Source organism: Oncorhynchus masou, chromosome 15, assembly GCF_036934945.1.
Source record: "Oncorhynchus masou masou isolate Uvic2021 chromosome 15, UVic_Omas_1.1, whole genome shotgun sequence".
In the NCBI taxonomy this organism is placed as follows: Eukaryota; Metazoa; Chordata; class Actinopteri; order Salmoniformes; family Salmonidae; genus Oncorhynchus; species Oncorhynchus masou.
Genome location: NC_088226.1, coordinates 13527808 through 13541101, shown reverse-complemented (window position 1 = coordinate 13541101; position 13294 = coordinate 13527808). Strand labels below are relative to the sequence as shown.

The window sequence follows — 13294 nt, the reverse complement described above, 5'->3', positions numbered from 1 at the left end:
GTTTCTGTTTATGGCATTTAAGCACCATATCAGACTCCTAATTGCAGGTGTATTGATTGATAGTCGATAGAGAGGTTGTCTTGATAGTGGAGAGATTCTGCATTGAGGAAGTGTCTTCAACCTGCCTGCTAGACAGTAGATTGAATAGTTTCCTTGCTATGTTTACCCACATGTCAGCCATGTGACCTTTTTCTTCCTGGGGACAGTCCTTTACATTCATAGCACTTTAACTGTGAACACTTGCATTTACTGTAATCACTATTGTTGTAAGTGAGTCAGATATTATACAATGTAATGTAATTTCCTGATTTCCTAAAGAGAAGTTTAGTTTTTGTGTAGTAGCCTACAGTACATGATCTGTGCATATCTGCGGGCAATGTTGTTAAAACATGAGTGTACTGACCTGAGTTATCCCTAATATACTGTACTATTTAATGTATTTTTTGAAAGGAAAAGCATTTAATCTATCATAAGTATTTGCAGGGGAGCTCTCACCTCTGCATTGAGTTGTAAGCAAATTAATGAAGCTACAAAGGGGACATAATTAAAGCCTAAAAGCTGTTTATCTTCCACAAGAATGGAGCCATTGATTTCTTCCCTCAGCTTCCTCTGATCTATGATCAGAAGAGTCTTTGTTTGGTGAAAAAAAAATTAGGCCGAGATGTGGAGAGGAGACAGGCGTGCTCATTATCACCAGAAGCAAAATTCCTGGAACAGAAAGTCATGTGACCTATGTGGGAACTCGTCTTATTTTCTCCTGTCATGCGGTGTGAAGGCTCTTTGATTTGCTCACCCTCTATTTGCTCACTCTCTATATCTTAATGAGCAATACGGTTTAATCCTGCTCTAACATATGGTGCGCTCAGCGATTCCTCTTCTTTCTACCTGCCACTTGTGTTGACTGGCGGTCCCTGTGACCTGCCTTTGCACAGCGCTCATTTGACGGTTGGCTCACTCGCTCTCCCTGCTTGTCATTGGGGCTTCACTCTGGTTGCAGTGCCTTGTATTAATGAGCAGGTCCTGGCTCCTTTTGCAACATCCATCAACATCCATCCTCTTTAACTAGAGTGGAGGGATTCAACCCAACAAGTTCGAGACACTCATACATCACAGGCCAAGAAGCCCCTTTGGTAATAATAACCTAATAGACTTGCTCATGGATAGAAACCTTTGCATTAGGCAGCAAATGCATCGAGATTGACTGATTTACTTTTAGGACAGTTATGTTTTTTGCATCATAGAAAGTGGAAGGGATTTTCAGATGCGTTTAGACTTGATCTTGACTTAAGCACTTCCAATCAAATTAGCTATAAGCAAATCTATGAAGTGCAAACATCAAATCACACAGCGGAATTTGATATTTTCGAAAAGCTTTTTAAGTGAGGCTGTATAGCTCGCTATACTGTATGTAATCTTCTGAATATCATCACATCCTTTATCTGTTAGCCTTTCTTCTTCTCTTGAGGGGTTTATATGGACACGACCTAGTAATTATACCATCCATTTGAGCTTTGCCAGTGGAGATCTCATTTGGAGGTGCACTGTAGATCCTGTATACTCTGTACTTGATCACCCATATCCTATTAAACATTAGATACATCTCTGAAGAGTGGAGAGGAACTTTTGGTGTTTTCTCTCTTTTTCCACTTTTCATAACTTTTCCTCTCTGAGCCTTAGTCACGCTCTGTCTACAGCTGATTAATGCTCTCTGCACCATGTCCAGGGGAAACTCGTTGGCTTCCATCTCTTAACTTTGGTGGGGGATGACGGAGAGGCTGGCTGGGAGAAAATAACCATATCTTCCCTAGTGGGGAAGGATTTGACGAGACAAAACGTTTGTTTTAGCCCATTGCTGCCTTAATACAACTTATATATTCCAATTAGTTTTTTCCCATTAAAATAACATTGTGAATTCGAATGAATGATGATCAGACCGGCCTATGATGTACAGCCATTGTACAGCCTAGTTGGCATATCCCCACTTTGAGACTCACAATCAAAAGAAGTGACTCAGCTCTGCACCACCATCTCTTTACTATTTGACAATGGATAATCTGAGGGTTGTAAGTGCTTAAGAGATTTTAAAACAAGTTTGACAGTGTACAGTAGTGCACACACACACACAGTTCTTCTCCTCACACAACTAGCTGTCGACACATAATAGTAGTTAATTAATAAGACATTTAGTGCTTAGAGACATAGGCCACATCATTTAAATTACCGTTTGAAAGTTTTGCCAGTAAAACCTCATTCATTTCCCTTGATATGGTATGGTGGAAGGAAGGCATGTGCTGACTAATTATTTAATGTGTGAAGTTTCACTTTATCAATGGTTCATTTAGCATAAGGTTAAAAGCAGTAAACACAATGAACAGAAATCTGAATTGGCCATATAGGAACATCTTAGATCAAACTATTTATTTAGACTTCCTTGTTAAATGCTGAAATATCTGTACATATACTACTACTATCAATGTACATTTCATACCGTAAATTACTGCAAAAAAAGACTCAGCTTACTGAATTAACTTGGGTGAACCCTAAGGTTCGGTATGTGCTCTCTCCCTGACAGTGCACTTTCAAATCTGATAGTTCTTTAAAAAACTGGAGTCTGGCTAGATTAAAGGCAGCAGGAAGCTGATGCTTGGATGCTTTTGAAGAGGGCCTAGTTTATCTTATTTTCCATAAAGCCCGAAAGCAATGGTTCCATACTTATCAGTTCTTTCCAGAATAATCTCTGATGACACTATCTTGGATGAAGATTGATATTGACAGGGGCTTGACAGGGGATTTACAGAGGAGTAAAATGTAGTCTATTAACTGTATCACACTGAGGAAATATGTTAACTACTCATAAGTGTTATTTTTCAAATTCATTCAAAGCCTCCAACAACAAAATGCTTATCAAGTCAACATAATTAGCCCTTGACTGAGCAATCAAAGAACACCTTGATGTTAGACTCAGATATCTGATGCAAATTGCCTCTAATAACATTGGCTAATCGCAACTATTAGGAGCAGGTCGAAGCACCGGAATGATACTTTCCAATAATTACCTTCTTATGAAAACATTTACAGTGCCTTCAGAAAGTATTCATACCCCTTGACTTATTCCACATTTTGTCGTGTTACAGCCTGAATTTAAAATTGATTACATAAATTATTTTTGTAACCCATCTATACACAATACCCATAATGACAAAGTGAAAACATATTTTGCACATTTATTGAAATGTAAATACATACATTTCTCATTTACATAAGTATTCACGCCCGGGTCAATACTTTGTAGAAGCACCTTTGGCAGCAATTACAGCTGTGACTCTTTGTAGGTACATCTCTAAGAGCTTTCCACACCTGGATTGTGCAACATTTGCCTTTTGTTATTTAAGTAATTATTCAAGCTCTGTCAAATTGGTTGTTGATAATTGCTCGACAAACATTTTCAGGTCTTGCCATAGATTTTCAAGTAGATTTAATTCTAAAATGTAACTCGGCCTCGGATGAACATTCACTGTAGGTTTTTCACTGTAATAGCTACTGTAAATTGGACAGTGCAGTTAGATTAACAAGAATTTAAGCTTTCTGCCAATATCAGATATGTCCTGGGGAATGTTCTTGTTACTTACAACCTCATGCTAATCGCATTAGCCTACGTTAGCTCAACCATCCGTGTGGAAGGGGCACCTATCCTGAAGAAGTAATAAACAAATTAGGCACATTTGAGCAGTCTTGATATAACATTTTGAATAGAAATGCAATGGTTTATTGGATCAGTCTAAAACTTTGCACATACACTGATTCCATCTTGTGGCCAAAATGCAAATTGCACCTTGGCTGGAGTAATACATTATGGCCTTTCTCTTGCATTTCAAAGATGATGGTACAAAAAAAATACAAAGGAATGGTTGTTCTTTTCTTTGTATTATCTTTTAACAGATCTATTGTGTTATATTCTACTACATTGCTTTCACATTTCCATAAACTTCAAAGTGTTTCCTTTCAAATGGCACCAATAATATGCATATCCTTGCTTCAGGGCCTGAGCTACAGGCAGTTAGATGTGGGTATGTCAATTTAGTTTGAAAATTGAAAAATCCTTAAGAGGTTTTAAGCACATTTTTACCTCTGACCTTATTTAGGCTTGACATAACAAAGGAGTTGAATACTTATTGACTCAAGACAGTTCAGATTTTCATTTTAAATTGATAAAAATTCCTAAAAACATAATTCCACTTTGACATTATGGATTATTGTGTGTAGGCCACTGCCAAAAAAGTCTTAATTTAATCCATTTTAAATCTGTAAGACTGTAACACAACAAAATGGGAAACAAGTCAAGAGGTGTGAATACTTTCTGAAAGTACTATATGCAGGGTAATATAAATATTATTCTGGAATCTGAATATTTTTCATGAGTCTGATAAGCCATGTAGGCTAATAGATGTATTAATAAATGTAAACATAGTCTAATCTAGAAGTCTTTGCAGCCCACATGCAACCTATTTTAAATATCATTATCTATCATTATTCCCTTTTTTTTTAAACCAGAGGAGCCCAAGACAAAATGCTTTAACAGTTTCAATGAGCATATGAAGTTGAATTTGAACAGAGAAGACATTACTTTATTGTTTTAATTAACACAAATGTGCAAATGTACATGTGTTTTTAGTTTTACCTAAGAAACTGTTGTCTGATTTACACCGAGTTTCATTTCAACACTTATAAGAGGCCTCTTTCACTCCATCACAATTAGTAACAGGAGATGGCAGGTGTGTATTACAGATACATTATTCAAGGATATTAGCTTTCCTTTTGCATGTATAGCTGCTGAAGCATGCAAGGGCTAGCATTTCAGTTTTAATTTCTGAAATAGAGAACATGATATCACATGCAGAAGTCAGTGTGTTATATACAGAGCATTCGGAAAGTATTCAGACCCCTTGACTTTTTTCACATTTTCTTACATTACAGCCTTATTCTAAAATGTATTAAATAGTTTTTTCCCCCTCATCAATCTACACACAATAACCCATAATGACAATGCAAAAACAGGTTTAGATTTTTTTTCAAATGTATTAAAATAAAAAACTGAAATATCACATTTAGATAAGTATTCCAAACCTTTCCTCAGTACTTTATTGAAGCACTTTTGGCAGTGATTACAGCCTTGAGTCTTCTTGGGTATGATGCTACAAGCTTGGCACACCTGTATTTGGATAGTTTCTCCCATTCTTCTCTGCAGATCCTCTCAAGCTCTCTCAGGTTGCATGGGGAGCATTGCTGAACAGCTATTTTGAGGTCTCTCTAGAAATGTTTGATTGAGTTTACGTCTGGGCTCTGGATGGGCCACTCAAGGACATGCAGAGACTTGTCCCAAAGCCACTCCTGCGTTGCTTAGGGTCGTTGTCCTGTTGGAAGGTGAATCTTCACCCCAGTCTGAGGTCCTGAGCGCTCTGGATTAGGTTTTCATCAAGGATCTCCCTGTACTTTACTCCGTTCATCTTTGCCTCGATTCTGACTAGTCTCCCAGTCCCTGCCGCTGAAAAACATCGCCACAGCATAAGGCTGCCACCACCATGCTTCATCGTAGGGACAGTGCCAGGTTTCTGCCAGACGTGACACTTGGCATTCAGGCCAAAGAGTTCAACATTGTTTTCATCAGACCAGAGAATATTGCTTCTCATGGTCTGAGGGTTTTTAGGTGCCTTTTGGAAAAATCCAAGCGGGCTGTCATGTGCCTTTTACTCAGTAACTCAGTAATACTTATTTTTTTTATTATAAGAAGCTGTTTGGTGGTGTATTGTCTATAGATTGCTGAGGAAAAACATTTATTTAATCAATTTTAGAATAAGGCTGTAATGTAACAAAATGTGGAAAAAGTCAAGGGGTCTGAATACTTTCCGGAGGCACTGTAGACAAATGTGTGCCTTTCCAAATCATGTCCAATCAATTGAATTTACAACAGGTGGACTGCAAAGTTGTAGAAACATCTCAAGGATGATCAATGGAAACAGGATGTACACTTTCGAGTCTCATAGCAAAGGGACTGAATACTTACGTAAAAAATGACTACGAACTTTGTCGTTATGGGGTATTGTGTGTAGATTGACATTTTTTATTTATTTAATCAATTTTTAGAATAAGGCTGTAACGTAACAAAATGTGAAAAAAAGTCGAGGGGTCTGAATATTGTCAGAATGCTCTGTAATCTGATAACACCTGAGATTCTCTGGAGACAGTTACGTCATGTCTGAGAGAAAAGGAAGGAGCTTTTTTCAAACGGTACCACAATGGCTAACAGTCTCCTGACTCCTTATCTATTGGACGCTTTCCAGTCACTTTCAGAAGCTGAAATCTTATCTGAGATATGAAGATACATTTTCATAACAAATACATGTGTTAGTTCCCATCATTCCTCGCACATTTCAAATAGAAGTGCTGTTTGAACCTACAAACAAATATAATACATATATGTATTAGGTGACCCTTACATTTTGTGAACTTATAGTGATTTTTCAAGAAAAGCAATAACTGTGTTCCTTGCTTGTTTTTGATGTGCTGAATACCATACCTTCACTTTTGCTGAAATATTGGCATAACCTCAAAAGGTCAATTAAAATATCACTTTCGAAGCCAAATACACTTAAAGGGAGAGTTCACCCAAATTAGAAATTACATATTGGTTTATTTTCCCTGTAAGCAGTCTATGGACAAAGTATAACAGCAATCCATGCTTTAGATTTTGCTTTGCAGATTGGCATTTATTGTCATGAATCTTGCCCTGGAGGCAGCTCTGCAAAGTGGTCACTAGCTGGCACAGAGACAAAGTCATAAAATCGGATTTTAAACCTTACCCTAACCTTAACCACACTGCTAACCCTAATGCCTAACCTTATATTTTGTTTTCATGAATTTTTATGATATAGGCAATTTTGATTTAGCAGCTTGCCCATATAGCGGAAAATTGCTCAGTTCTTTCTTCAGGGCGAGATTCATGACAATAAATGCCAACCTGCTTTTGCTTTGAATGTTTTGGAAGCGTATTGGTTTCCTTACCCATTCCACGGTCCTGTGTAGATTATCAGACAAGCGTGATTGACTCTAAGAGCATTGCTTATAGAAGCGACACAGTATGTGCCGTCAGTATGGGATTTCAGGTTTTTAAGTTCAGTGTTCCACAGTTGGCACTTTTAAGGTTAAGATATCTGACAACCATTGGGGACAAGACAAATGTATGTTTGTTTTTCAAAGGAGAGGCAGTCCTAGGGCTCGATTCAATCCATGCAGCTGGAGATAAGCGCTGTAGTGCGATTGAAATGTAAAGGTAATTTCCGATTGAGACGACATGTAGCGTTTAACGTGAATGGCAGTCTCCGTGAACGAAGGAACATTAAATTAAATGTATATCGCACTTCAGCGTAGGTCTTCAGCGCTACGTATTGAATCGAGCCCTCAGCATTTTGTGAACGTAGTAAATATCTTCAGCTCCCAAGATAAATGCACGTAGTCACTTCTTCATAAGCACTTGCTTGGATATGTTCAGCAGAGCATTGGAAACACTGCCAATACTCCAATGGAAAAGGTGTTGTATTACAGGGTAGCCGACATTTGAATATTTAGCTATACATGAAGAATGGTGCAAGTTGATGAAATTCTTGGACTACAAAATATTATGAACATTTCATAGTTTGGTAGAACCACTAACCTATCATAAAAACATGATAACGATGTGTGTGATACAAATAGGTTTTCTCATACATTCATGATTCTATACATTCAGGATTCATATCTCTTGATTCAGATTTCAAAAACAAGAAAAGAACATAATGAAGATACTGATGGGTACACCCTTCCCTTTATTTCACAGTACTTTGTTTGAAAGCAGGTAACATAGTATTAAGAAATGAAATAAAAACACTTTATTGTGCTCTTGTTTGTTTCCACCAGTTTCCTAACAATTCTAACTTTTATGAGCCACAGAAGTGCTACAATATGCAATATAAAAACATGTAGCTTACTTGCTAATTTATCTATAAATCTGACAGCTCTTGGAATCTATTGAAATGCATTTAGAAAAATTACATCAAATAAGGACTTGTCAACAATATCAACACTGAAAGAAAAATAAAGAAAATTACAGTCGCACACATATCCCAGAAGTTTAAGGCGGTTGAAATAAGAACTCAGACAGCCAAGTTACCTCTTGTATCCACTCAAAAATAGTGTATAGATAATGTACAAATCCAGTGGCAGAAGTTGAGTTCAGGCATTCATGGGATAGTATTTAATAGTTAACCCAGGCATGTTGATATACCTCTGATTGGTGATGTCTAATTTACAAAAGTGTCATAACAGCCACACAATATAGGAAAATATCCTTCAACAAGAGCCTTCAGTGAAACCAACAACTTTGCTGTTTTTTACTTTGTTGGCTGAGAATTGCAGACAAATATAAAATATGGTAAGTTATGGGAAATATATGAATTGATAAACCAAGTAGAGACAACGGAAACTGGAGATTATGGTTGTAAATAGCAAATTTAAAAAATCTCTGAAATTAAAAAGCTGCCATATACAGATTTCATCATCTATATTGTACATTCATCCATCGGGCTATAGGACAGATATGCCAGTAGAGAATGTGAACTGCATCCTCAGCATTCTGCATAAACAACAGGTGGGAAACTAAAGTTGCCTTCTGTGGAAAATATTGGTAATATAAAGGTGAATGGTCAATTACACTTTCAACAAAAGTAACTCTTAAAATGTTTTGGCTCTTTGAAACACAGTAGAACAAATTCAAATTAAATGCATATGGACCCTGATTGACTATGTTCACACATATCTAAGACCAGTGTTTCCCAACCCCCAACTGTACATCTTTTTGTTGTAGCCCCAGACAACCACACCTGATTCTACTTATCAACTAATCGTCAAGCCCTTGACAAGTTGAATCAGGGGTTTTTGTGCTGGGCTACAACTAAAAGGTGTGCTGTTGGGGGTACTTGAGGGCCGGAGTTGGGAAACACTTTCTTAGACCATGCAGAAAGAAAATGTAAACACTTCAGCTTTTTCTACTTTGGTTCTAAAGATATGACTAATGGCTCACCATGCCGATGTCTAAGACAGACCATCAGCATCAGAATAATACAATGAACTGTCTTATGTGGAATATTACATTTAGAAAATTCCAGCCTTTAAATATTGTGCAGTTTGTTTAGTGGCCTCTAAAATGTATTATGTGATAGTGCTGTAAATAGGGGAAGGGAAAGTTAAGTGGTCTGGGTAATATAATACCAATTATCTGACCAGTGTAACATTTATCAGTTAGGACAAGGAAATCATTAGAAAACAAATAAAGTAGCTGTCTTTGAAATCCATGGGCTAAACCTGAATCAAACATAATTTTTAAAATCTTATTAACAGCGAACATTGCAGATATAGAAACTGTATCAGTACATAGTTCCATTGTCGTTCCATTGTAGAATTAAATATATGTGGGGAGAAAAAAATGTTCTTTTTCGAAATGATTGTTCAGTAGTTCTTCAAGAAAAATATTGAGGTTTCAGTAGACATGTTTTTCAATATTTGTTACAGTAATTTTCTCAAAGTACACAACAGCAAATCCACTGTCACAGGACTTGGCCATGCGATACCCAAATACCTATAATCCATTGCAACATATAATATGTATATTCTTAATTTGCAATATGTTTTCTTCTTGAAACGTTAGATTACAGTTTATTCCCATAAATTCCATACATAATGTGACAAATTTAAGATGGTCATTTCCAAGATGGTCATTTCCAAGGTTCTTTTCCTATTTTACTCACAGTCAAAATATGTTGCTATATATACGTTTAAGTAGTTGATCGCAATATGGACGTATCCATCCAATCAATAGTGAGTTTCACATATAAGGTTTCTGTGTCATTTCTGAAAGTTGTGGTCCAGTAGAAAATACTTGGAGAGATTAAGATTTCTGTTGAGCAGATACACCTTTCCAGTAGTCTAAAATGTCATGCAGGTCCTCATCCTTGGCAAACTGCACTTTTTTACGTAGCGCATGCCCTGCAGCCATGTACTCGTCCTCGTCTTTGTGCCGTTTGCCACGGAGTTTAAAGCGCTCCCAGATAGTGTGATGTGGTTTGCAGTAGTACTCAGGACTGGAGGAGTAGCTGAGGTTATGGTACTGAGGTGAGAGAGGAGAGTACGCCATGTCTCTGGGGCGGGGCCGAGTTAGGGGCTCAAGGATGGAGGGCTTGTGGCTTCCGGGCCCTTCCAGCTCCTCGATCTGCAGCTGGTGGCTGTCGGGATAGGAATGCCGGTGCTCATTGTACTGCCTGATCTTCTCCGCCTCTGCCCTAAGGATGGCAGCGGCTGGCGTTACAGTGAGGATGGTCTCACCCGTCGGCGAGGTCTTCTCTATGTACTTGGACTCTGAGCGGTAAGGCCTTGGGCTCCGCATTGGACCTCCAGTGGCAGTGCTGGGCCGCTTTGGCGGGACATCCGAGGTGTGGTGCCTCTGTAACGAGTGGTGGTAGCTGTCCTTATACACTGGGGACAGGAAGCCAGACTTGCTCTGCGGCTGCTCTGATATTAGGACCAGCTGGGGGTCCTGGGTGGACACAGCTCCTGATTTCACCCCTTGAAAAGATGTGGATTCTGATTTCAGAGCATCGATACAGTTGTTAATGATCTGATTGACCTTATCCACTTCTTTTGCAATGGTTGAAATCTCAGCCACTGACCCTTGGCTGTTCCCAGGCATGGACATCCCAGGCATGGACATCTCACACTCTCTGCGTTCATGGTGGTCCCCGGTTCCTCGCACCTCTATGTAACTTCCCTTGGCCATTTTAGGCATGTCATCTCTTATCTCCTGCAGTTTGTACTGCTCCATTTCACTTCCAGATGGTAGGTATGGCATGCGGGACATACTCTCCCCAGCCATCATTTGCTTCTGTGACATCCTGGAAATGGTTCCCCCTTCAAGCTCTTGTCCATATTTGAGTTCAATTATACTTTTCTTCAGGCTGCCTGCCTTTTTGTGCTTTTCATCTTGCTGACGTTTTTTACGCAGGCAATAGTAGACCACCCCTAGGACAATCACCATACTAAAGAGACAACCTAGGATGGTCATAATGTAGTGGGTAGCTGTTGCATGGTTTTGTGATCTCTCTTTCCCATTCCAGGGTCCTGTGGAGACTGCCAGACAAGTATGATTGAATCTAAGATTATTCTTTATAGAAGCGACACAGTACGTGTATTCGGTATGGGGTTTCAGGTTTTTAAGTTCAATGTCCTCATTCTGAATTTTGAGGTTTTGAATATCAGTGAAAAAACTGTTATTGTAGAGAACCAGGCTGTACATCTTCTTAAAGGGATGGGGGATCTGAACAGTGATGGTGGCGCTTGTTTTAGAGACTTGCTTCAGCTTCATACTGGGTTTTACATCCACATTAATCACTGTTGGGTTGATACTCATACTCTCATCTGGCTCAGTTCCGGAGGGACAGTCCTCCAGCCCACAGGGAGTGTAGTCTGGTGGGAGTGTGGTGGTCTCAGGAGGCACAGGTATGTACGGCGTCACATAGTCGTCTGTACACACAGTGGAGAGCATATGGAGGGCATTCCGAAAAGTTGGGATGTTCGGGTTCTGGCTAAGCAGACTGTAGCCAGAGACACCTGATGGGGAGTCACAGACCATCCGTTCATTTGTCCTATTGGGGAATGCAGAGAGCCACTTCACAAAGCCAAGTAGTTCACAGGAACAGTTGAAAGGGTTGGTGTACAGCTCACAGGTAGTCAGTTTTGTCAGGCTGGTAAACGTGGACCCATCTAGCTGCTGGATACGGTTCATGGAGAGGTCGATGTTTTCCAGGCTATAGCACTCCAAAAAGGCATTGGGTGTCACAGTCTCAATCAGATTGGCCTGGAGGTAGAGGTACTGCAGCTTGCCCAAACCCCTGAGGATGCCCTCAGTAAGGTTGCGGAGTTTGTTGAAGCCTAACTGAAGGACCTGTAAGTTGAACTGGGCAGAAAAGGCCCCGTCATCTATGTAGTTGATCTCATTCTTGGTCAGGTTTAGATAGGTCAGGTTGGCGAAGCGGCTGAGGGCAGAGAAGTGGACACTTTTGATCTTGTTTTCATTGAGCCGAAGGTCCACAATGGTGCTGTTTATATGTGTGGGGATGGCCTCGTATGGAGGCTGGTTTTGGCTGCAGATGGCTAGCCACACAAAACCCTTCTCGCCTTCGATGAGCCAGCAGTCCCCATTGACTCTGCCTATATGGGTCAAATATACTATGGCCACAGACCAGAAAAAGGCACTCATTACCATAGCTCCACCGCAGGCCATTGGTGCTCCTCTTGATGTCATGGGCAGGGCCCAAAAGCTCTAAGACGGGAACACCACTGTGGTTTCTAAAGATGCTGAACTGAACTCTTTGTAATCTAGCTGGACTTTCAAGTGTTCTCCTCAGCGAGGACAATCAATATATTGGCCTCCTGTCCAGGGAAGGATAATTCGGTCCCAATGTTCCAGCCATTTACAAAAAGACGTTGGGCATGTGCATTTAGACCAGCATCCATCCAATGGCTTTAACCTGGAGTGACGTTTTAGAGATGGTTCGCTGAGATTCAGTATTTCACCACCTCAGATTGTCTTGTGCTTATTTCCCCAGGGATAACATCGTTGATCGGTCTCATCCTATTGTTTCTTCCTCTGTCTTTCTTGCTGGGTCATGGGCTCAGAGGAACTCCCTGTGAAGAAACGAGAAGCAGGCACACGTTAGGTGAATCAATAACCTCTTGAATGTGAGGTTTGCAATTTGAATATAACCACATTTACACCACTACGTTTAAAAAGTATATATTTTTGGGCCAGAAATATTCAGAACACATGCCATGCTGCACAAGTAGAATGATATTTCTCCTCTATAGACCATTTGTAGCAGTCAAATAACATGTTACCCAATCTGTATTTTATAATCATCTGTCACGTATACTGCACAAATGAATCCAAATAATCAAGACACATTTTTGTTTTACACATTAAGTAAAAATAGCAAATAAAATTTTAAAGGCAAAATAGGATTAATGTGTATGCTTCCTCTTTCATTGCCATCCAATTATTTTGTACACCATTTCAGAGGTGCTCTGCATTCCCTGTGGCATATTGCTATTAACGGAAACCTTTGGCCAATTACCACTTGACATGTTGGGGAAAGCAGGGTCCCTATTTTCACACCATTAACCTGTGGACTGTCAAACACAACAGAGTCCAACG

At 39.5% G+C, this 13294-nt stretch overlaps 1 protein-coding gene across 1 annotated transcript; it reads right to left on the bottom strand.

Moving 5' to 3' along the window:
- Nucleotides 1-9654: 9654 nt before the first annotated feature.
- Nucleotides 9655-12635, bottom strand: LOC135554998 (protein ELFN1-like). The gene has a single exon (XM_064987371.1). The coding sequence runs from the start codon at nt 12383-12385 to the stop codon at nt 9977-9979; it is 2409 nt and encodes an 802-aa protein (XP_064843443.1). The 5' UTR covers nt 12386-12635; the 3' UTR covers nt 9655-9976.
- Nucleotides 12636-13294: the final 659 nt, after the last annotated feature.